Source organism: Tachypleus tridentatus, chromosome 9 (genome assembly GCF_004210375.1).
Source record: "Tachypleus tridentatus isolate NWPU-2018 chromosome 9, ASM421037v1, whole genome shotgun sequence".
In the NCBI taxonomy this organism is placed as follows: Eukaryota; Metazoa; Arthropoda; class Merostomata; order Xiphosura; family Limulidae; genus Tachypleus; species Tachypleus tridentatus.
The window spans coordinates 86,154,928-86,177,407 of NC_134833.1; the positions used below are offsets into that span (position 1 = coordinate 86,154,928).

The following is a 22,480-nucleotide window of genomic DNA, read 5'->3' on the forward strand; positions in this document are numbered from 1 at the left end:
CACTCAGGAGTATAGCTTAGAACAATGAAACCAGTAGGTAGTGTCGGTGGTTCATTTATGCGCCACAATCTAGAATGCACCAAAACACATAGAATTGCAGAATTGTTAACAATTCGGTATATAACAAACAAATACGAAGAGCAATAAATTCTATCTTTCCAAAGTTACTTTACAAAGCAAGATTAACAGCAACAAAGAGGGGTTGATAAATCTTAGTCCCAAAGAAAGAGTCGAAAGATAATATATATATGTTATAAAGTCATAGGTTAATGATTTGTTAGTCATTTAAAAAATAACTCAATATCCAATATATATATATATATATTTCCTATGAAAAACCATAAACAAAATTAATATGAAACATTATTTTTTCAAACTTCATGAAAACAAATCTAATATCAGCTTCTTTAAGGATTTTATACGCTGTTGTTTTGTTTTTCCTTAGACTGCTTCAGTCTTCGTATGGTATTTGTAAACTCCTTGGATGTCAACCAAAAGTATGAAAATATGGGCATCTTAATAGGTGGAAAAAATATGCTTTCTACATCAGTTGTTAATTGTGATATTGTACCGAAATTTAACGTATCAAGCAAGGTAAGTCGTAATGTATAAAACTAATTTAAATCCTTCATACTTTTTCTGAATAAGCTTTTATAATTACTTTAAAATTCTTTAAATACTTTTGTAAGAAACTCAAACTATTCAGAGACTAATTCAAATATATGTAAAAGGCTCTGTAATGAAACAAAGTAAATAATCACCATTATTTTCCAAAGCATTTTTATTACATTTCATTCGGAAATAATCATTATGCAATAGTTTTCGTTATTACTCAATTGTATACCTTTTTCACCGATTAGGGGAGTTTTTGTTTCGATAAATGTCTAGAAAATATTTTGTGTGAACTCTATTCTATATACTCAATTTTGTATTCTGTTTAAATAGGATTTCTTTAATAACTTGTAGAGAAGGCATTTGTTACGTTTTATGTATTTTCTATGTTAGTTACTCAAGGTATAAATAAATATTTTTTTATATAGAAGGTATTGAATGATAAGAAAATTATAAAGAAATAAAACCATAAAATCATAAAAAATACGCTCGTTAACGCATTATTATCAATAATATTCTAAAGTGTGATCTTTGTTTGCTATGTTGAAAATTCACGGTTTTCATACATAAGTTCATCTTTTAGTATTCTTTCGTATTAAGGATTCTTATAAATCATTAATATTATAACTTAGTTGTACTTAAATATGTACTTGAACTGTGTTTTTTTTTAATTGAAGAGTTTGTTACTTGCCAGTTATTTTGAATAACCGTTTTTCAAGCACATGACACGTGATATGTTAAAATATCATATTAAAGCCGTAAGGTTCTTTCTCCCACATTTATACTAAACGCCGCCAAAGAGCGATACAGGTGTGTCGACCTCAAGCAATGAGGAAATGTGGTAGAAACGATGGTGTCGTAATTCTACTCACCAGAGAAGAAGACATCATAGTTCCACGAAATAGAACCACAGAGCGCATTGATTAGCCGCCATGACAGGCGGGTGTTTTCATGACAACAAAAATTCTCAGAATGGTGTATTGCTTATGGAATATGACTATGTCATTATAGAATTTCTCAACACGTTATCAATGTATATATTTAAGTATGTGCAAAAATTAAAAGTAAACAAAATTATACATTTCAGTTGTTACCATACATATTGTCTCTCATTTGAATGAGGCAGATGTTCTAGCCAATATTTTGATTTGCATACTTTTACGATTACCCATCGTTTTATGTATAAACTATTTCACTAGTTCATTAGTTCTAAAGTTTTTGTTCCTATAGTTAAATACATGACGCACTTTTTGCTGTTTCTATAGCTAGATAGTTGCATCAAATTTAACGTAACACTGAACAGTTTTTATCGCATCTAATGTTTTTTTTTATAAATATTGAAGAGACAGCCAATTATTGTTTCATTTTTATGACATATTTAATCCTTCTAATGTAGGTGGTGGATTCCACATAGCTCGTATTCCCGAAAGTAATCATAAAGCAGTTATATTGAAATTATTTAAAATGTGTATCTTTACAAAATTTTACAGATTATCAGTGAACATTACAAGCCATTTGAATGCAAAGAATAAGATTTTTGTTTAAATTTCATCAATTTTGCTTTAATTATTTGTATATGTATTTTTCAATGTTGAATATTGACTACCAAACATGCGAATTATTTTCGATTTCAAGATTTTTAAATACTTTCATGTATTAATAAATTGTCAAATTTCATATGAGAAATCTTTTTATCTCGCGATATTTTCAAGATAACTATCAAACGTGTTGTTTTTTGTTTTTCTCACCATTGCAACTATGTGTGGTTTTGGTCGATTTTACCGTTCTCGTAACTGACATAAAAACAATAGGTAAGAGAAATAAATTACTCTTTTCTCGTTGTGAGAATTACTTCAAATTACAATACAAAACAACAAATTTTTAGTCTAAATAGCTTAAATCTCATAACATTTTAATTATATTAAAAATCGTTAATTTTCTTGTTCTTATTTTCAGTGCCCTCAGTGGCACAGTGGCAGGTCTGCGGATTAATACTGCTAGAAACCAGGTTTAGTTACCATGTTGGGCAGAACACAGATACTCCCTTCTGTTGTTTTGTGCTTAACGTCAAACACACATACCTTTTCAACAGCGTCTAACTAACGTTACAGAAATTGAATGATATGGCTGACGTGCACTTGTTTTACCGTATTCAATAATATAAAATTAGCTGTTATGAAGTGACTTGTCTCGGCAATGTTCTAGTAAACCAATATTTTGTAAAATACCGTCACATTTTTACTATAATACATTATATTTGCATATCCATTATTATTATTTAGTATACATTTCTAAATTTTAGTTTTTTTTATTGAAAGAAAGAAGAGGAAATCAAGAAGTATAAAAACAATTACCTCTACTAGTTTCGAACTTTGTACCCATGTTATGCCTATCATAAATTACCAAGCCTTGTCAAATTTTGCATATAGATAATGTAAAACGAAATATTTTTTTTAAGTTTTTGCATATGCATTTTTATATAAAAACCACATAATTCCACTAAAATTTATCAGGCTAAGTAGCTAGGCTGTACTTCGGTCTCAAAATATTTAAAAAAGGTTATCTTAAGCTAGGAATATCTTCCTCTTGCTCATAAAGGAATCCAAAATTTTCTACATAACAAAAATAGCAATTAGATGTATTAGTACCGGGTTATGTAAACATTATTCAATATATTATAACCTTTGCTTCTTTCTTATGCAAGCAGATATGCTTACAATAACAATGTTTCTTAATTCTCGGCCTAGTAATATTATACCAAAAATTGTTTCTTATATCTTGATTTCAAATATATAACATAATAATTATATAAACCAGTTGCAAATCTTTCTTTAAAAGTTTAAATTGTTCCAGAGTTGAACGAAGAGGGCGAGAGCTAGTCACTATACAATGGTAGATGACATGATCTGTAGAATGTCCATTTTAGCGAAATCCTGCTTCGTACAGGAAATAGATCCAATCTCTCAACAGTGAATAGACGTTTAAACATGTAACAACCTTTGTATTTCCTAAAAAATAATGGTCTTGATAGTTGACAGAAATTTATCTCAATATGTATTTAAGAAAAAGAACTTTAAAACCACGAAGTCCACAAAAACTTATTAATTTTAATTGTATAGTAATTCAAACGAATAGTAATCACGTATAGCATAATGATTTAATGTAGAATTTTTCAATTAGATATTACAAAGAGAGGTATGAATGGAAACAGAAATATAAATTTAATCAATAAAGCCAAGCAAGCGTAAGAATAAATGCATATGTTAACTCATATTATAGTATTAAGATATTTAAATAAGCATTCTTTCAAAACAAGTAGATGATATATAATAATTATAAAAATGAATTATTAGTGAATGTTGTACATACAAAATATCACAAAATGTAAAATGTAGAATTAATTATAAACGTAAAATTGTTACTACAATATTTTAAATAAGAACTAAATAATAAATACACAACTATAAAAACATTAGGTGTGACAACAATTTTTCAGAAATATTTTAAATGTGATAATAAAAATTATTCAGCTATAGAAACTTTAAAAGAATGGTATGCATGTTAAATATCGTAGATACTCTAAAACTAATTAACTAATGAATTTTTTTTTAAACCTGAAAGAATGGTAATTGTAAAGGTATACAAAATAAATTACTGACTACAATATGTATCTCGTTCAAATGATATTTTTGGTTCAAATGATACGTATGGCATAAACTGACGTGTGTAACAGTGTTGTGATACTTCATCGTTAAAATAATAATTTTCATTTATAATCTTTTAGATCATTATTAAATCTATACATTTATGACATGTTGAGATACTCCATGATAAAGTCATCATGTCGGATTAACATGCTTTCCAGACAAGCCCTATTCAATTGCCAATATTTACCCCTCACAGCGGTCTAAAAACGTGCTTACAGGATACATTTCATGTAACGATGATATCACCTTATCCGTTGAGTGAAAATATGACATAATTCAGCGAATAGAAATATAAATAAATCATCTCAACTCTTTACCCTATGCAAACGCAAAAGGGAATAGCTACTCATACGAATACAACAACGTATACAAAAAGGGTATGAATTTATTTTCCCAAACCAAAATGAATAGCGATCTTTTCACTGGCACTTTTTTGTTTCAACACGTTTTTCTCTTATTTAGCTGATATTTATTTTACTGTTTGAACATGATTTTTTTACCTTTCAAGCGTTAACAACGTTTCTAATGTTTTTGTTAATAAAGAAAGTATACCGTCAACAATTAACAACATCTTCAGTGTTGTATTTTACCGATAATATATATATCCACATTTTTTAACACTTAGATTATCAAAATAAACTTAATTCTTGCAAGATCTTGAACCTAAGAAATATATACGAGGGCTGTTCAAAAAATACGCGGACTGTTTGAATTGCGCGGCTCCAGTTGGTTCCAGGGGAATCCGCTTGGTGTCGCTAGGTTTGCACAGATCAGCTGATTACGACGCCATTTCCCGATTGCAGGTATCTTCATTTATGTATTAGCTACGCGGTTTTAAGTGAAGTGCGATTTTTTCGTTTGGCGGATTTCAGAATGAATGACCTGAAGGAACAACGACTTGCTGTGAAATTTTGTGTTAAACTTGAAAAATCTGCGACTGAAATTTTTGCTATGCTTAACACGACTTTTGGTGATGTTGCTATGAAGCGTACGGCATGTTTCAAGTGGCATGAACGTTTTAAGGATGGTCGACAGTCCATTGAAGATGATGAGTGTCCTGGACGTCCTTCCACGTCAACTGACGACCCACACGTCGACAAAATCAACACCCTGGTGCGGGCAAATCGACGTCTGACTGTCAGGGAGCTTGCTGAAGAATGTGGGATACCAGTTGGATCTTGTTACGAGATTTTGATTGAAAAATTGAAGATGCACCGCGTTGCTGCGAAATTCAGCCCTCAGAACTCGTGAGTTTTTGGCCAAACACTCGATCACTATTCCTCCCCACCCCCCTACTCACCTGATCTTGCTCCTTACGATTTTTTCTTGTTCCCCAAACTCAAAAGGTCATTGAAAGGAAGAAGATTTGAGACGATTCCCGAGATTAAGGCAAATGCGACGAAGGAGCTGGAGGACATTACAAAAGAAGCGTACCAGGACTGTTTCAACAAGTGGAAACACCGTTGGGATAAGTGTGTGCGTTGGGGAGGAGAGTACTTTGAAGGAGTCCCAGACCTGTAACTTCTAAATAAAGTACATTTTGTTTTATGACGTCAGTCCGCGTATTTTTTGAACAGCCCTCGCATATATATGTATGTCAATGACACTATGTATACGTTCAAAATTCAAAACAAAAACAAAAAACACATAATATCTGTGTCATACATAGTGATATGTGAAAGAAAAGAACGAATAGAAGTTTAAATACAAATCGAGGATTTAAATGCACAGATATCACAAATGGTGTAATAGCTTGAGGAATTGCACATATGGTAATACAAGGGCGAAATCAGTTATGGAACTCTGCATAATCTTTGTTAGTATTGTATTGTACGTTGTACTGGTTTGTTTGTTTTTTAATTTCTTGCAAAGCTACACGAAGGTTATTTACGCTAGTTGTCTCTAATCTAGCAGTGTAAGACTAGAGGGAAGGCAGCTAGTCATCACCACACACCTCCAATTCTTGGGTTACTCTTTTGCCAACGAATAGTGGGACTGACCGTCACATTATAGCGCATCTACGGCTGAAAGGGAAACATGTTTAGTGTGAGAGGGATTCGAACCCGCAAATCTCAGATTACGAATCGAACGCCCTAACCACCTAGTTATGCCGGATAGGTAATATTTGTAAAACTACACTTTTCTCAAGCACTTTAATATAGGAAAGTCGTTATTAAAATGTCATTGAAGCATTATATTGTAGATATACTTATTTGTGTTTTTTTTTAACATTCCAGGTAAAAACCCCAAAATTGGAAGTCGTAATTGCATCAGAAATAGCATATAAATCTACTTATCGTTTGTTTAGCTTAAAATGGAAGATGGAACCGGATTGTACAGTTGGGGCTTACTCACTTCAGTGTGTTTTACAGTTCAATAATGCTACTTATACAGTTGAATTACTGCAACACAAGTCCCTATATATAGTCAATACAAGCATTCAGAGAATTGTGAATAACGAACCTGCTAAAATACGAATTGAAAGCCAACAGTATGTAAGTCATTAGATTTTTAGTCTTCTTTAATATGTAAGTCGATAAGGTGAAAAGATAAGCAAGAAGAGGTTTTAACGTTATCCTCTGACCATAGTAATCTATCTAGTTAAAACAAAGTAAAAATCAACGTGGTAATAGTTATTGCTAATTAAAAATACTTTTTTTTAGATTTTCTTATCCATAGAGATTAAATGCAATGTCTCATGAATGTGGGTATATTTGTTTTTAACAATGTTTTTTTTTTGCTATAAGCATAATAATATCTCACAAAGTTTAACCAGCTTAAAAAATGTTTTAGTTTGTCTTAAGTATATCTAGTTAGTTGAAAATGTAAATCAATCCATATAAGAAAAATATATTATGACAGAAATTTAAATGAAATATGTATAAAAAGGATATATGTAATATTCTATCTTATAAATAATGTAATTAACAATGAAAAAATAATAGGTTTACTATACTTTCGAAACATAGAAAGAAAAGCTGTTGCATCCATGCTCTCCCATGTTTGATGTTAGTTAAACAACGTTAAACTGATACAAGCATGAAAGCTGAACTTTCCTCAACCCTCCCTAGAAAGTCGTTTGGTAAAGAAAAATGTATTAAACAACTCTGATAGTGTATTTTTATGAAAGCGTTGTATCTAGAGTAAATTATGAAGACACATATTACTGTTTAAGTGTAAAGTCAAGACAAAAACCAACATTAATGAAGATACAAAATATCAGAGTATTATGTATCTATGGGTCGGGTACATTACACTATGTGTCTGTGACTTGTTGGTGCTAAATTTAAAGAAAATATAAACACACGCTTCCTTTTTTAAAATAAAATATTAAAACAAGTGAAATGTATATACAAATGTTGGTTACGCTATTGTTTATAAGAGACGTTTCGAGAGCTTTAAATAAAAAGTCCACACAGGCTTCTTGAATTACTTTATAATCCAACTTTACTCTGTTATTATAATACAAACTGTGATACTTTTACTTTATAATATCCAATATACGCTCTTTATGGCTGTGCTTATTTGCTGTGTAGATCTAGCTGACTATACATCTTTCATAATTTATTTTTGGAAGCGAATGTGTATGTATAAGTAGCCCAGTAAAAACCTCGAGATGTCAAAACCCACTCTGAGAGATATTAATGATGTATTAATGCTCAATTAAGCAACAAAAAAGACTTAGATGGTTCTAGTAACACGACATAATAATACACCGACACTGATTTACACTAATTGAACAAATCGACGTATGCTTTATTAGCAATTGCGAAAACAGCCCTGCAATAAATGTTTGTTTCTTACATTAACAAAACATTAATACTTAATACATTTAGATTGAAACAGTCGAATATATTTAAGATAACAATATTTGTTTATTTGTAGTTAATTAAGGTTAAACGATGGTCTATCAGTACTGGGACCATAAATGGTATTGCAATCAGGTTTTGAATGTTACAACTTTGTCGATTTACCGATATGCCGCTTGGTGTATGTGTGTTTTTGTTATAGCAAAGTTACTTCTTCATGAATAATATGTGAAATGAAAAATAAAAAAATAACTTTTATGCATTCTTATATAATTTATATATCCATCGTCTGTTAATTTTCTAAATATTTAGGTAGCACACAGTTTTTGTCCTAAATAAAGTGTAATTCTTAATTTCCTTGAGTATCTTGAGCTGTGTTTTAATTGAAGGTATTTAGTTCCAGTACGAGGTAATGCCAGTAGTCGCTGGGTTTTAACTTTTAGTTTTCCAATGTTCATATATACAGATCGATTCTGATATATTTATTTGTGAATTTATTCTTATTAAGAAAATAAGAAGTTTAATAACTAGAAATGACTTTGAAACCTAACACATTATTAGTTCTCTTATTCCGCTGCAGTAGACTAGTTTAATTAGTATAGCTCGAAAGAGCAAAACAAATTAGTAAAGTAGACTTCATACGAAATTCACAAATTCATAAACGACAGTTAGTCCCTGTTAAATTAATGGGTAAATATTTTGGCATGTTGTAGAAAGAACTAAAAAAATTAAGCTATTGGCGATATATTGTTTAAAATACATCACAATTAAACAATGTTAATTTATGTTGCTTTTGTTTTACAACAGTGTAAATATTTTTCAATATTTTATTAAAAATACGTATACTGAAAACATTTTTGTTGTTTTTAACTTTCTTTTCCATGTCATTAAAGCTGCAAAACCGTGAAAGAAATATTTTATTAGAGTTTCAAACGTTCATTTTATATAAAATTGTATATTATCAAAGAATAACAAAACACTTACACGTTTCTCATTGTAGCTTTTGTCTCTTCCCTTCTTCATAATAAAAAATATTGCTTATATTTTTTTTACAGATTGAACTGAAGTTGAAGGGTTTTCCACCTTTGAATGAGGGAGTTTTTTGTTTGGGATATTATAATGGATCCTTCATGCGATTTCTAACAAGAATAATTGCTGAAGATGTTATTCAATGTGATATATCTTACGTGAAAGTACCTATATTTAACGTTACTGTGACAACAAGCTTTGCTTGGTAATGCTTATAAGAGTAATTGTTAAAACTGCGAATTACACTTTAATTCTTGGAAAGATAACTAACACTCTATAATTTATTGCAATTTGTTCTAGATTTCATTTTGAAAGCTCAACTTGCTTTTCAATAAATCAGATGAAATAGTCATACCATTGTGATTTAATGACAAACACATCCAAACTTAGCTTTAAACAAACGAAGAGTTGAGGATACTTTTTACTTTATAAATAAAACATTATGCAAGTGGTTCTGAAGTTGAAATGTGTTGTGTATTTTAGTAGATGATATTCCATGGGTCCCATAGTTTATTGACAAATTTCAAACATCTGTAATTTAAGAAGAATAACTACGGCACATTATTGCAGGCAGAGATTTACAAAAGATACCTTCTTTATGTGCAGACATTGCTATTATATTTTATACAATGGTATGAAATACATGAGCTAGCAATGTAACGAATTTGTGTTCTTTACTAACAATTTATAGGGATGAAATAAATATTAAAAATATTATCAAATGTTCTTTTTTAATCTCTTGAAATAATTTAAGTTCGTTTAATCCTATCATTATTTAGTTTCTGAAAAGATAATAAAGAATTTAATATTATTATTAATAAAGTTTATATACAAATATTTATTTTGGTATGTGCATACAATCAGGTAAAAATCTATTATACTAAGATGACTTTGACCACTCTTACGTTTTAGTTGCTAAACATATTTGGTTTAGCTTATAAGTAAGGTTTACCTTTTGCCTAGGTATATTAAAACTACAAAAGGTGAGTCAAGGTAACAAGACATTTCGTTGCGCTACCTTTATTTTATATTACCTAGTTATATACATATATAAACACAAAAATAAACCATACATATATTCTGTGATGGCAACAAAGCGTTTAGTTTATGAGTAATAGGTAAATAACACAAATATTTATGTTTAAAATAAGCACTCACTGTGAAGTTAGAAATTGAATATAAATACTGAAAAAGAAGTAAATAAATTAAAAATACACTATAAGTCTGTAATTCGGATTTTCTATGTTTCAAAAATATTTTACTACTTTATTATAAAAAAAATCATTTAGGTAATTGTTTTATGGATATTAGCTTATTTTATGATAAAAACCAAAACAAAGATTTAACATAGTCGTGGTTTCAAATGATATTAAAAATTATTTTTTGTAGGTTTCATGACAGAACATATAAAGTTATAGAAATAGTGCCAGATCAGCCTACAGTACTTTCAGCATATTTAACTAAGGACCTTTTGGAAATTCATATAAATTTCAACACGAACATAGTATTCAGAAACTCTGACTGTTCTGTTTTATTTGATGAACCTACCCTGCAACTGTACGGACTAAAGGGTAAAGACAGAAATGTATTATATATTTTCAGCAAGTAATTTTCAAATTACCCCACTTACGTCTATTTGGAATGTAATTTAACATGTGTACTAATATATAAGCATTAACATATAAATATATGACGAAATAAATAAAAATAATGTTGTTTTTACCTAATTTATACATCAAATTCATACAATATCTTACATTTAAATTTCTCTGTACGTTAATTACGCATTTGTTGATGATAGATTTTTTGGCATTAGAATATTTCTCAAAAAGCAAAATAATTGAACAAATAGACAAACAAGAGTTTATAGAATCGAAAATTTGTCTCAAGTGTCGGACAAACAAATCATTCTTTACGTAACCTTTCGTTACCATCATTTTAATAATTTTAGGGTATGTTTACGAAATATTTTGTCATTAGTTTTTTTGTTTTCTTCAGTGTATTCTATGTAAGCAGTTTTGCTTAATCTTTAATAGTTTACCTACTTTTAATTCATTTTTGATGTTACTTTCACATAAAACAAATTTCGATTTTAGTCTTCAACTTGGTTATTTATCATAATAAGGTGTGATATATATGTAATGTTAATTATTGACCTCTATGTATTTAATCTTGTGATTCAAATATAAGTAGGTATTGTGCCTTTCGAAACATGAGTTCAAGTATTTATTCTTAATTGTCATCGTTGATGGAACAGAAGCCAAATGGATATTAATCTCTTTGTTTTGACTCATGTCAAATGGATTCAAAGATATAAAATCATTATTTGATATATTGCTTAGACAGAATGTTCGTGATGAAACTTTGTAGAATGGACGGCAACTGCCTGTTATGGAGACACAAGTGTATCGGACGACGTTTTAAAAGTCTTCCGCCTTTCGTCTTCAAGTCAGTGTGTATGTGTAGGTGTTGTTAGTATTTTATAGTGTCCTGGTGAATTGTGAAGACCGTGTTATGATTTGCTGGGTTATCACTGTTTCTGACTGGAGGAGAAAATTTCCTGTAGATTCAACCAATGGCAGCTACAGGTTACTCACCTCAAATCATTAATCTCTGTTCAGTGAAGGTTTAATAGTGTTAGTATAAAATGATTCCTTGATTTTTCTTGTCTTCCAGAATTTGTCTGTGTCGATAATTCTAATTTTCTCCCAGCTTATTCTGTGTCCAGTTAATGTGGTGTACTCTGCAATGGTTGAATTTTTTGTTTTCATGAGTCTTGTACTATCTTTATGTTCTTTTATGCTTGTCGCGAGTTTTCTTCCCGTCTCCCCAATGTATGTATCGTTACAGGAACACGGGATTTCATAGATGACGTTCTTGAGATTCTCTTTGGTAAGTCACTGTTTTTTTTTTTTTTACTTAAATGAACCTTAAGGTATTGTAGGATTTCTACCGGACTTCTATGTTGAATTTCTTGGCTATGCGTTTGAGTTTTTCAGTGAAATGTTGTATGGTAGGGAAATGGTGATAGTAGTGGTAACTTTCTTTCGTGGTCTTCTTCAAGAAGTTTTTGTTGAAGGCCTTAGAATATCTTAATTCCGTAGACAAAAGAATCCACTTCACTATGGAAATAGAGGAACAAAGCAGTCTATCGTTTCTTGACATATTTATCAGCAAACAAGCAAGACAAATAACCACAACTGTATACAGAAAACCCACCCACATGTACAGATACCTACACTTCCAGTCCTCTCATACAACCTAGATAAAACGTGGTATAATCCAATGCCTATATAAGAGAACAAAAAACATTTGTGATAAGACATCCATCCAAGCAGAATGCCAAAAGATCGCAGAGAGTTTTAAACAAAATGGTTACATCTCCTCCTTCATCAAAACCCCTTGAAGAATACCACGACAGAAAGATCAGAAAGTTACCGTCACTTCCACCATTTACCTACTATACCTACAACATTTCAGTGAAAAACTCAAACGCATAGCCAAGAAATTCAACATAGAAGTCCAGTGGAAATCCTAATACCTTAAGGTCCATTCTGGTAAAAAACAAACAGCGATTTATCAAAGAGAATCTCAAGAACGTCATCTTTGAAATTCCGCGTTCCTGAAACGATACAGACATCAGAGAAACAGGAAGAAAACTCGCAACAAGAATAAAAGAACATAAAGACAGTACAAGACGCATGAAAACACAAAATTCACCTTTGCATAGCATGCTATGTCAACTGTACACAGAATAAACTGGGAGAAAACTAGAATCATCGACACAGACAAATTCTGGAAGACAAGAAAAATCAAATAATCATTTTGTATTAACACTATTAAATTTTCACTAAACAGAGATTCCTGATTTGAAATGAGTAACCTGAAGCTGCCATTGGTTGAATGTACAGAAAATCTTTCCTCCAATCAGAAACAGTGATAATCCAACTAATCATAACACGCTCTCCACAATCCACCAGGACACTATGAAAGACTGATAACACCTACACACAAACTGATTTGAAGACGAAAGGCGGAAGACTTTTGAAACGTCGTCCTCTACACTTTTGTCTCCACAACAGGCAGTTGCCGTACATTCTTCAAAGTTTCATCATATAATAACATACTAATTATAACACAAAAGATGAGATTTATCTTTTGAAGAAAACAGGTCCATGCAACTTAAGGATTTAGCAGAATTGACATTCATAAGCATTTTGAACTAGCTGATGAAAATGAAGCTTTAATCTGAGTGAGAAATAAAATCTGAATTTGAAGACCTGTGTTCCAGGATCCCACTTGTGAGAAATACTTGTCTGAAGTCAGAATGTCCGTATAATACAATTTATGGTTCTCGTCCTTTCACTCTATTCTCGACTTTCCAATAGAGTTGTACTTACAACTTTTAATGTGTAAAATACTATTACCGTGAAAGAGAGAAACTATGAAATTGTTTAGTTTCATTTTAAATGTACCAAACTTGAGAAGGCTCAAAAGGTGTTTTGTATTGCTGTCAATGTAAACTAAGAAACTGATAGATATATTAAAAGAAGAAAATTAGTAACTATAATATCTAGTTCGATGAACTTTGTTGATTTTTATTGAATATTAATTTATATCAATGTGAATAGCTGTTGTAATTAAAGATGAATGGAATATATCTGTCTGTACCAATTTTATCACTTTCAGTATTTCATGTGTTTATCCTTAAATAATTTTTTCTGTTTATTCTGTGATAATGTCGCTCTCTTCATGATAGGTGATTCGCTAAGGACTTCACCGACCTATCCAAAGCTTTGTAGCATTAACATTACCGTTGCTACTTCGCTTTCTTTATATAGAACGTTTAATTGCATGATCGTATCGTAACTTTCTGTTGGTGGAAGAAGGTGTCGATATAAGTAACTTTTTTTTTTTTATGTTGACTGTTCTAGTTTCAAGTGATCATACAAATTTGTATGTTTTCCTGAAAATGTTTAATGCGTAAACACAAATGGTAAGTTATTTACTTCTGATAAGAATGTGTTGAGTTTCAATTTTTTTTCTTTTCATACGTCTGATAATCTCATCTTATTTATGCTCAGACATCATATCGTACTTTCCAATTGTTTTAATATTAACGTATAAGTCTGTAATTGTGGTGGATGGAGATTTCAAGAGAACTGTTTAACTACGGGTATATCATATTGTTATAAAGTACAATATTTCAAGGATTAAAATAATATTCAGTTTGTGGAAGATAAAATTTAAGTTCGACACATTTTTCATGTTAAAGAATTAAGGCTGTTGGAGTAAGTATTCATTGTTTCTCTTTCCACTGATATAATTTGTTATTATTCTAATGCACTAAGTATATGCAAAATGTAAGTGTAACATGTGCTTGATTTATGTGGGATATATGCATTTCTCAAGCGATCATATATGTCCTGGTTTATTGAAAACAACATTTCGTTAGTAATTAAGTAGGTAGAGACTAGGAGTTATGAACACAACTTGTTTTGGTTTTTTTTCCAGATTCTGTTTGCAAACATTTTAAAAAGCGCCTTATTATTATGTTGTCACATCTGGTTCAACTCTCGAAAACTATGAATTTGACATTTGCTGAGAATAACCAAATATGTAGCATGTATAATCGGCGTAAACTGGGTGATTGTCTTACAGAAAGTATAACAGTATCACTTTTACAAACGGTAAGACACTTACTTTTTAAAAGTATTTACCAGTTCTTACTATTTGTTTATAAGGAAAATAACATACCAAAGTGTAAGAATAGAAATCATTGTACCACATGAATGTATAAATATGTGTAAAATATGTTACGTTTATTATTTCCATTCCGATGCCGTTTCATTTCCACCAAAACCACTGTTTTCTTGGCAATGATAAACGTTATTAATTTTTATGATGGTAAAATTAATCAATACGTTTTACGACAGAAAAATTACACATCTGCACTTTATAAAACACCAAGGTCGTGTAAATAGTTGTTTTTCACTCAAAGGAGTGAAACAATTACTTAAAAAATAATGGTTATTCGTTACATATGTAATTAATAATTTAATAGTTAGCCATTTACTAGTATGTATGTACGTAACATTTTTTATCCAAACATCCGTCTCATTTTATTTCATATGGATATACATATATATATATATCTGAAAATAACTTAAAATTAAATAATTACATATGAACCAAATAAGTAAACAGAATCATGAGGAAGGACTGCATTAAAAACGGCAAATCCCAACCTCCGACTAATTATATTACAACCATAAATTTTTAGGCCGTAAACAAAACACATTAAAATTGAACAAAATGCGCTGCATATTTTAGAAAAAGGATCCTAGGGTACAAGTTACAACGAGATATTATAAAATGTATCCTGAGGAAATAAAATACAAATGCAATATATATATATATATATATAACGTTATAAATACTGAGTGAATGAAATACAAATAATATATATATATGTATAACGTAATAAGTACTGAGTGAGTAAAATACAAATATAATGCTTATGAAGAGTTAATAAATTTCATATATGGGTGATATTTCTGTGATAAGGTTCCATTTAAATATTTACTCTATATATACCAACACTAACCTTGTTTTAGGTCATCTGTAATTCAACACCTTTGAACCACATTTTATTACAGCAACAAAAAAATCTTCAGAACGCGATAATGAACATCACTTGTATCGTTTCAGACAGAACCATCTTTTTCTGTCGTGGGATCTAATCTTATATGTATGGGAAATTTAACTGTTAATATTGTAAATGTACTCGGAGCGGGAACAACAGAACTGCGATATGTTTGGAAAATATCGCCAAGTCTCAAAAACAATGGTGGGTGGATACCTATTTTCAATGTTCTTATTCATAATTGTTGTACTCATTTGTCAACATAAGATTGTGTTTTATAAATTCCATTGTACATTTCTGTGAAAATCTACGTAATTATAAAGAATATACACAGTATTTTTAATTAGGTATAATATTTTGAAAACTTGTTTGGCATATTTGTTATAATTCTATTTCACCTAAGCACCTAAGCTATGTATTTACTCATATATTTATAGTATAATAAGTTTAACTGTATAACTAACATTTCTAGGTTGATTAGCTGTTGACTTCTAGGTGACAAGTAATATTTTAGAATTTCCCTTGTGTGAATATAAAATAAATTTGTTACATAATTTTCAAACAGTCAATCCATCGTATAAAGTGAATTATAGATTCTCTTTAATACCACAGTATTATCACCCATACCTGAGCTAACTTAAGTGAACAAATGCTAAGGTGAAGGGACCTACACATTTCATGAACATTGCACACCCAAGTTTTCTGAACATATATGTTCAGATTGTATTGTTGAGAACTCGCAACGTTTTCGGATACTTATTTCTTGCATATGGATATCTTTTGTATTTTTTGCCTAATTCAAAGTGCAGTATTACATATAATGACAACAACATTCAGTTTGTATGTCGTAATACCGAACTTCCACCTATTTCACGTTTTAAAGAAATAAGGTTGTGTATAAAGAAATTCACTTCTGATCTGTCTCTACAGAAGGTCATTATTTCACCTTTGCCTGCACAAAGTACAGGTGAAATGCACTACTTTATGTAAAACTGGTGAAAATAGACAAGCTTTTTTTGTAAGGTGTAAGGTATGTGTGTGTGAAATTATTAGAGAAAAATGCAACAGCCATACGAAAATAATGCTCCTATAGAAACTAGCTGTTCTAAATCAACGTCCTTTGTCTTTTTCAGCTATAAATAAACTATAAAGAAGATTCTCGAATCTTACATGTGTAGGTGTATTATGCAATAACTGCACTAAAAATAAAAGAATAAAGATTTAATGTTGCCTCGAATTTGACATATTTAGGTGTATTCTGCAATAACTGCTCTGAAAAAAATAAAAGAAGAAAGTTTTAATGTTGCCTCGAATTAACATTTAAAGCCACGTTGTGTTATGATATTTTGTGAAATCAATTTTATACATGAACAATGAAATATTAAACTCAGAAAGTGGTCTTAAAGAGAATTATAAAATATATAATAACACATGGTTCATACACAATGAGGACTTTGCATATAATATCATGTATACTTTTGGTTAATCATCAGCATGCTGTGTATTTTGGGCTCACGTCCACATACACGAATTTAGACTATATTTATCGGCAGTATATTAGTAGTTGGGAACATAGGAGAGAAAATTTGCCTGATGATTAAGCCTTACTTCATAACCCAGGAGAAAATAATTCAAGAAATTTAAAAGGATGATTTTTGCTGTTTTTTTTTTACAAAACTACGGACTGTCAATGAAAAATATATTCTTTATATTCTAAAGAAAAATGGCTTAAAAGGCACTTGAAGAGCAAGTTTTGGCATGTGAATAATTGTGAAACTAACTTGTATGATGAGTTACTTTCATACATTTTTCTTTTAACTTTTGCACTTATTGATGACAAAAGGCCCACTTTAAACAAAAACGTATCTCAGAACGGCTGATATTATTACTTTTGCTGATAAAAAGTTAACAACGTTTTGACCTTTCTAGGCCATCTTCAGGTTAAGAAAAATCCTTTTTAGCCTGAAGATGACCTAGGAAGGTCGAAACGTTGTTCTCTTCTTATCAATAAAAATGTTAATACCCATAAAAGTCGTTCTGAGATGTAATTCTTTGCGACGATCAGTTTGTTTGTTTTGAATTTCGCGAAAAGCTACACGAGAGCTATCTGCGCTAGCCGTCCCTAACTTAACAATGTCAGAGTAGTCATTACCACCCACTGCCAACTCTCGAGGTACTCTTTTACCTTGACCGTCATATTGTATCATCCTCACACCTGAAAGTGCGAGAATGTTTGGTGTGACGGAGATTCGAAATTGCAATCCCTCAGGTTACTAGTGGAGCGTCCTAACCATCTCATCATGCCAGGTGTCATTCACGAGGATAAAATGTGTTTCCACCACTCATTTTCAACATAGCCAATACTGATATCATAAATATTATGATAAACATAAAAAAGTAGGAAACTGTCCATATCACTGCACTACTTGGGACTTGCAAGAAGACAAGTTAAGTTACATAACTATTTTAAATAGCCTGAAACTGAGTTAAATATAATTTAAATTTAGGAATTAAATAAATATTGATATTTTAAATAATTTATGATTATGAAACAAAAGTTTTACCTTTTCTTGTTCTGGGTAGAAAGTGTTATTTCCCAATTATGCCTAAAGTAAATGGAAAAGACCTATTTTTCTCCTCAAACTTTGCTTTTGTGACCTGGGAGCGTATAACGAAAACATAATGGGAGACTGTATTTGGGGGCTGATACATGAAAGTGATTTACATTACAGTCGCTTATCTCGAAACACTTCTTACTTCTAAACATTTTTGTTCAACCTTAGAATAAATACATGTAAATTTTGATTCATATGTTGTTTTATTCGGACCTTATGTAAATGAAAATGTGCAAATCTGCCCGTTTTTACATACAACATAGGTTAATTTCTAAATTTCATTATCCAGGTCACAAAAGCAAAGTTTGAAGGGAATAATGCCCATTTTCTGTACTTTTACACATAAGCAATTAAGAAATAACACATACTATCCAGGAACAACATTTGTGTTACATAGTGTAATTGCAATAAGTTTGATATACACGGTATACTTTTTTAAATATAAATATATGTTAATGTATAAACAATAATACATTATTACCAAAATATAACAGAGAACAACAAGTTTCTTGAGATTAACCAGAAATGATTTTGAAAGGTTGAGACGTTGTTCTCTGTTATAATTTGGTAAAAGTATTATTACCCATACCAGCCGTCCTGAGATAAATTGTTACTTCAAGTAAGTTTCTCGTCATCACAAAATAATAACACAACTTACAATAACAGTTATTATAAATAATGATTTATGTACAAGAGTTTCACAAACTTACGAATAATATTGAGCCCTCTATCTGGTCTGCAGCTTCCTTACTAATTTGTCAAGGGTTCACGATGAGAAAATTAATCTCGAGTTGGTGTAGATCAAATTTTCTTAAAAGGGAGCTAGCCAGCTCTGCGTTATTCTTTCTTCACTGTTATCACGTCGAGTTTTTCACTGCTAAAGTAATATAATGTCCTCATGAAAATACTAATGTCGAATGTGAAAACGCTGAAATTAAATGGTTTTTAATGTTTGAAATCTATAGATATTCCTAGGCAAATATCTGATGTTTCCGGTTTAATAAGCATTAATTATAGTTATGGCAAACTAATAATATATACTGTCTTTTGGAGTGTCGGGTTAGTTATATTTGTAGGCGTGAGGAGAGTTTCCAGAAAATTCAACCAGCGCAACAATATAGACGATGAACAATTGTATACATACACACATATTATTGATTCTTACACTCGATAATTTTCTACAACTTTAGTGAATAGGCAGGAATTTAGCAATAAAGATTTAATAGTATAAGAATCGTACAATTTTAAAAATAAATTTAACTTAAACAAACAGTTATATGATAGTAAATCCGTCATACATACACATCAATAGTTCACTAAAACTCAAAATTGTACTTTCTTATCTGAAAGATTGATCATATAACAAAAAATCCAATATTGTTTATGTTTTTATTTTGGATTCATAAAAAAATATCTTTCTATCAAATCCCATGTAAATGCCCCACATTGCCACAATTACTATAAATCGGATTTCGACATTTGTGGTGTCCAGAGCACAAATAGCCATTGTGTTGCCTTGAGCTTAACTTCAAATAAACAAATCCATGTAACTGGTAAATGGCCTTTATACAGCAAACTAATTGCCAAAATCTCCAGGACGAAACTTTTGTAGCATATTGACCTCGTAATAGTTATTAAAAATGAGCAATTTCGCCATTTTTTATTGTTAATGTGCGGGACCTATAGAAAACTATCCGTAAGACTGAAGCAAATCCCATGTAAATCGGTCAAAGTATGTCGAATAATTAATCGAAATCCCAAAATTAAGCTTATGAGTGAGTTCTGACTCCCTTAAAATCCTCATAATGAGCCAATCTAATGCTCTTTTATGTTTGTGTTGAGCGCATGAAAATGTATATTTTTGCCCAGTTTCATCTTGGTTGCTGCAAGTGTGACTGCATTGGAGCCCAAAATTCGCAACTTTGTTAGGATATTTACCAAGTATGATGCGAGATAACGTTTGGACATGATAATAAATTAGTCTCTGCACGGTATTGTCGTTACGATATTAGAGAATATATTTAAACTAATTTCATAATAATAATTAATAGTATGAATCCCGTTTCGTTATGATAATACAATAAATTAGTTGTCGCATGATCTTGACACTACTCCCGGCATGGCCAGATGGTTAAAGCATTCGACTCAAAAAATGAGGGATGCGGGTTCGAATCCGATAATAACAAACATGCTCACCATTTCAACCTTGGGAGTGTTATAATGTGATGGTCACTGCCACTCTTCTTTCGTAAAAGAATAATTCTTACGTTGGCGGTGGGTGGTGATGACTTCATGTCTTCTCTCTAGCATTACACTGCTTAATTTGGGACGGCTAGCTTAGATAGCCCTCGTATACCTTTGCGCAAAATTAAAAACAAGCAAACAGTAAACTAATTTCAGACAATTTGTTAAATGGTTATTTTGTGATTTTTGGTTACAATTGCACTTTCCGAAATAGTGAAAGAAAATATTATATATATAAAACTATTTCCCGGTCTTTCATTAAACAAAATAAAGACCTATTTGTATTACTAACACTTTTCAATCGAACGGCATTCCTTCATTTCTCAGCAGATTGATTTGAAACTTGGTGCGATTATGTTTGTGTTTGATATGCTCCTACGCCTTTTCATGTTTCTGTTTAGTCCTTCAATAAAGGTTTTTAAGTCAAATGCAAATTAATCATAAAATGTATCATTTTGAATTTAAAATAAGCTTTTCAATTAAAACTAATTAAACGAAATCCAGAAAATCTTCTGTGTTGCTGATATTTTTCAGGTTGGATTATATAATGATCCGTTAAATTTACCTTAATATCCACTTAAGACTTTTATTGATGAATATTATGTTTTTGTTTTGAATGTTTTCTAACTACTTGGCTATAGTTATTTATTTACCCCGGTGCCTCAGCGGAAGGTTTCATAGCTTAAAGTACCAAAGTACAGATTTCGATAACCCCTTGGATTCCCTGCTAATACAGCGGCAAGTCTTTGCATTTACAACGCTAAAATAAGGAGTTCGATTCCCCTCGGTGGGCTCAGTAGATAACCCGACGTGGCTTTGCTATAAGAAAAACACAAACACAACATAGCTCCTTTGACTGAGCACAAATACTTTTTTGTGTAGCTTTATGCTTAGTAACAGATAAAGAAAAAACATGAAGTTTGAAAATGTTACGGAACTCTAGTTTCGTGTCGTGCCACATTCTTATACAATTATATGCCACAAGTAAATATATGCAAGCTTATAAGGCTTAAAATCATGGTAAAATCACACAAAGAATACAATATAGATTGCATATTTTGTAGCTTTGTGCTTATAACAAAGAAACAAATTTACTACATTTTTTGTATCAACCTTTAATCAACTTTGAAAAGAGAAAGAAAAACATGGTACAGATGAAGTGAGAACTGAATACATGAATGTGTTTTGTATAGATACACAATGTTTTAGACATAAGCACATACAGACAAACAAAAATAAGCCGAAACCTATTTTTAACACAAATATGTTGTTAGAATTGACTTTTAAATATGACAGTGTTATAAAACTAAGCAAACTCTGGCGAATTCTTTTTCAATTGAAAATTCATATATTATTACTGTGAATGTCTATTCCACTGAATAATAATTCTAGTGTGAGATAATTAGCAACTTTTATTATTAAACGTTTCCAATTATAATAAAAAACTTAGTTATAAAAATCATTATTTCTCAGATGAAATGCTCAGATTTCACAATTTTACAATTATAATGTAGAACACAATTAGTTGCGAGTTTAACTCTTTTATATGGTAAAACTTGTTTAATGCTATTTAGAGAGTTTTCAACTTTACTTAATTATATTATGGGTTTGTATCTAAGATGTATTCTATTGTGTTAAGCTGTATTGTATTTTTTCAGCACCATTGGAAGCAGTGACTGAAAAGAATCTGGAGTTTTCATTTGAGTCTGAGGAGGTAGGTTTGACGTGGATATAGAAAAATATGAGGCATTGTACTATTTGTTACTGTTATTTATTTCACACATTTTGTAACATAACCTCCATGCATTGTATTGAGTA

The 22,480-nt window shown here is 30.7% G+C and overlaps 1 protein-coding gene across 1 annotated transcript in view; it reads left to right on the plus strand.

The window, feature by feature from the left end:
* LOC143227417 (uncharacterized) overlaps positions 1–22,480 on the plus strand; it is a 108,645-nt gene that overhangs the window by 35,784 nt on the left and 50,381 nt on the right. The window contains exons 18-24 of the mRNA XM_076458870.1: positions 446–594; positions 6,557–6,814; positions 9,184–9,362; positions 10,547–10,728; positions 14,672–14,847; positions 15,869–16,007; positions 22,321–22,376. Of these exons, the coding sequence (XP_076314985.1) occupies positions 446–594; positions 6,557–6,814; positions 9,184–9,362; positions 10,547–10,728; positions 14,672–14,847; positions 15,869–16,007; positions 22,321–22,376 (1,139 nt within the window). The remainder of the gene's footprint in view (positions 1–445; positions 595–6,556; positions 6,815–9,183; positions 9,363–10,546; positions 10,729–14,671; positions 14,848–15,868; positions 16,008–22,320; positions 22,377–22,480) is intronic.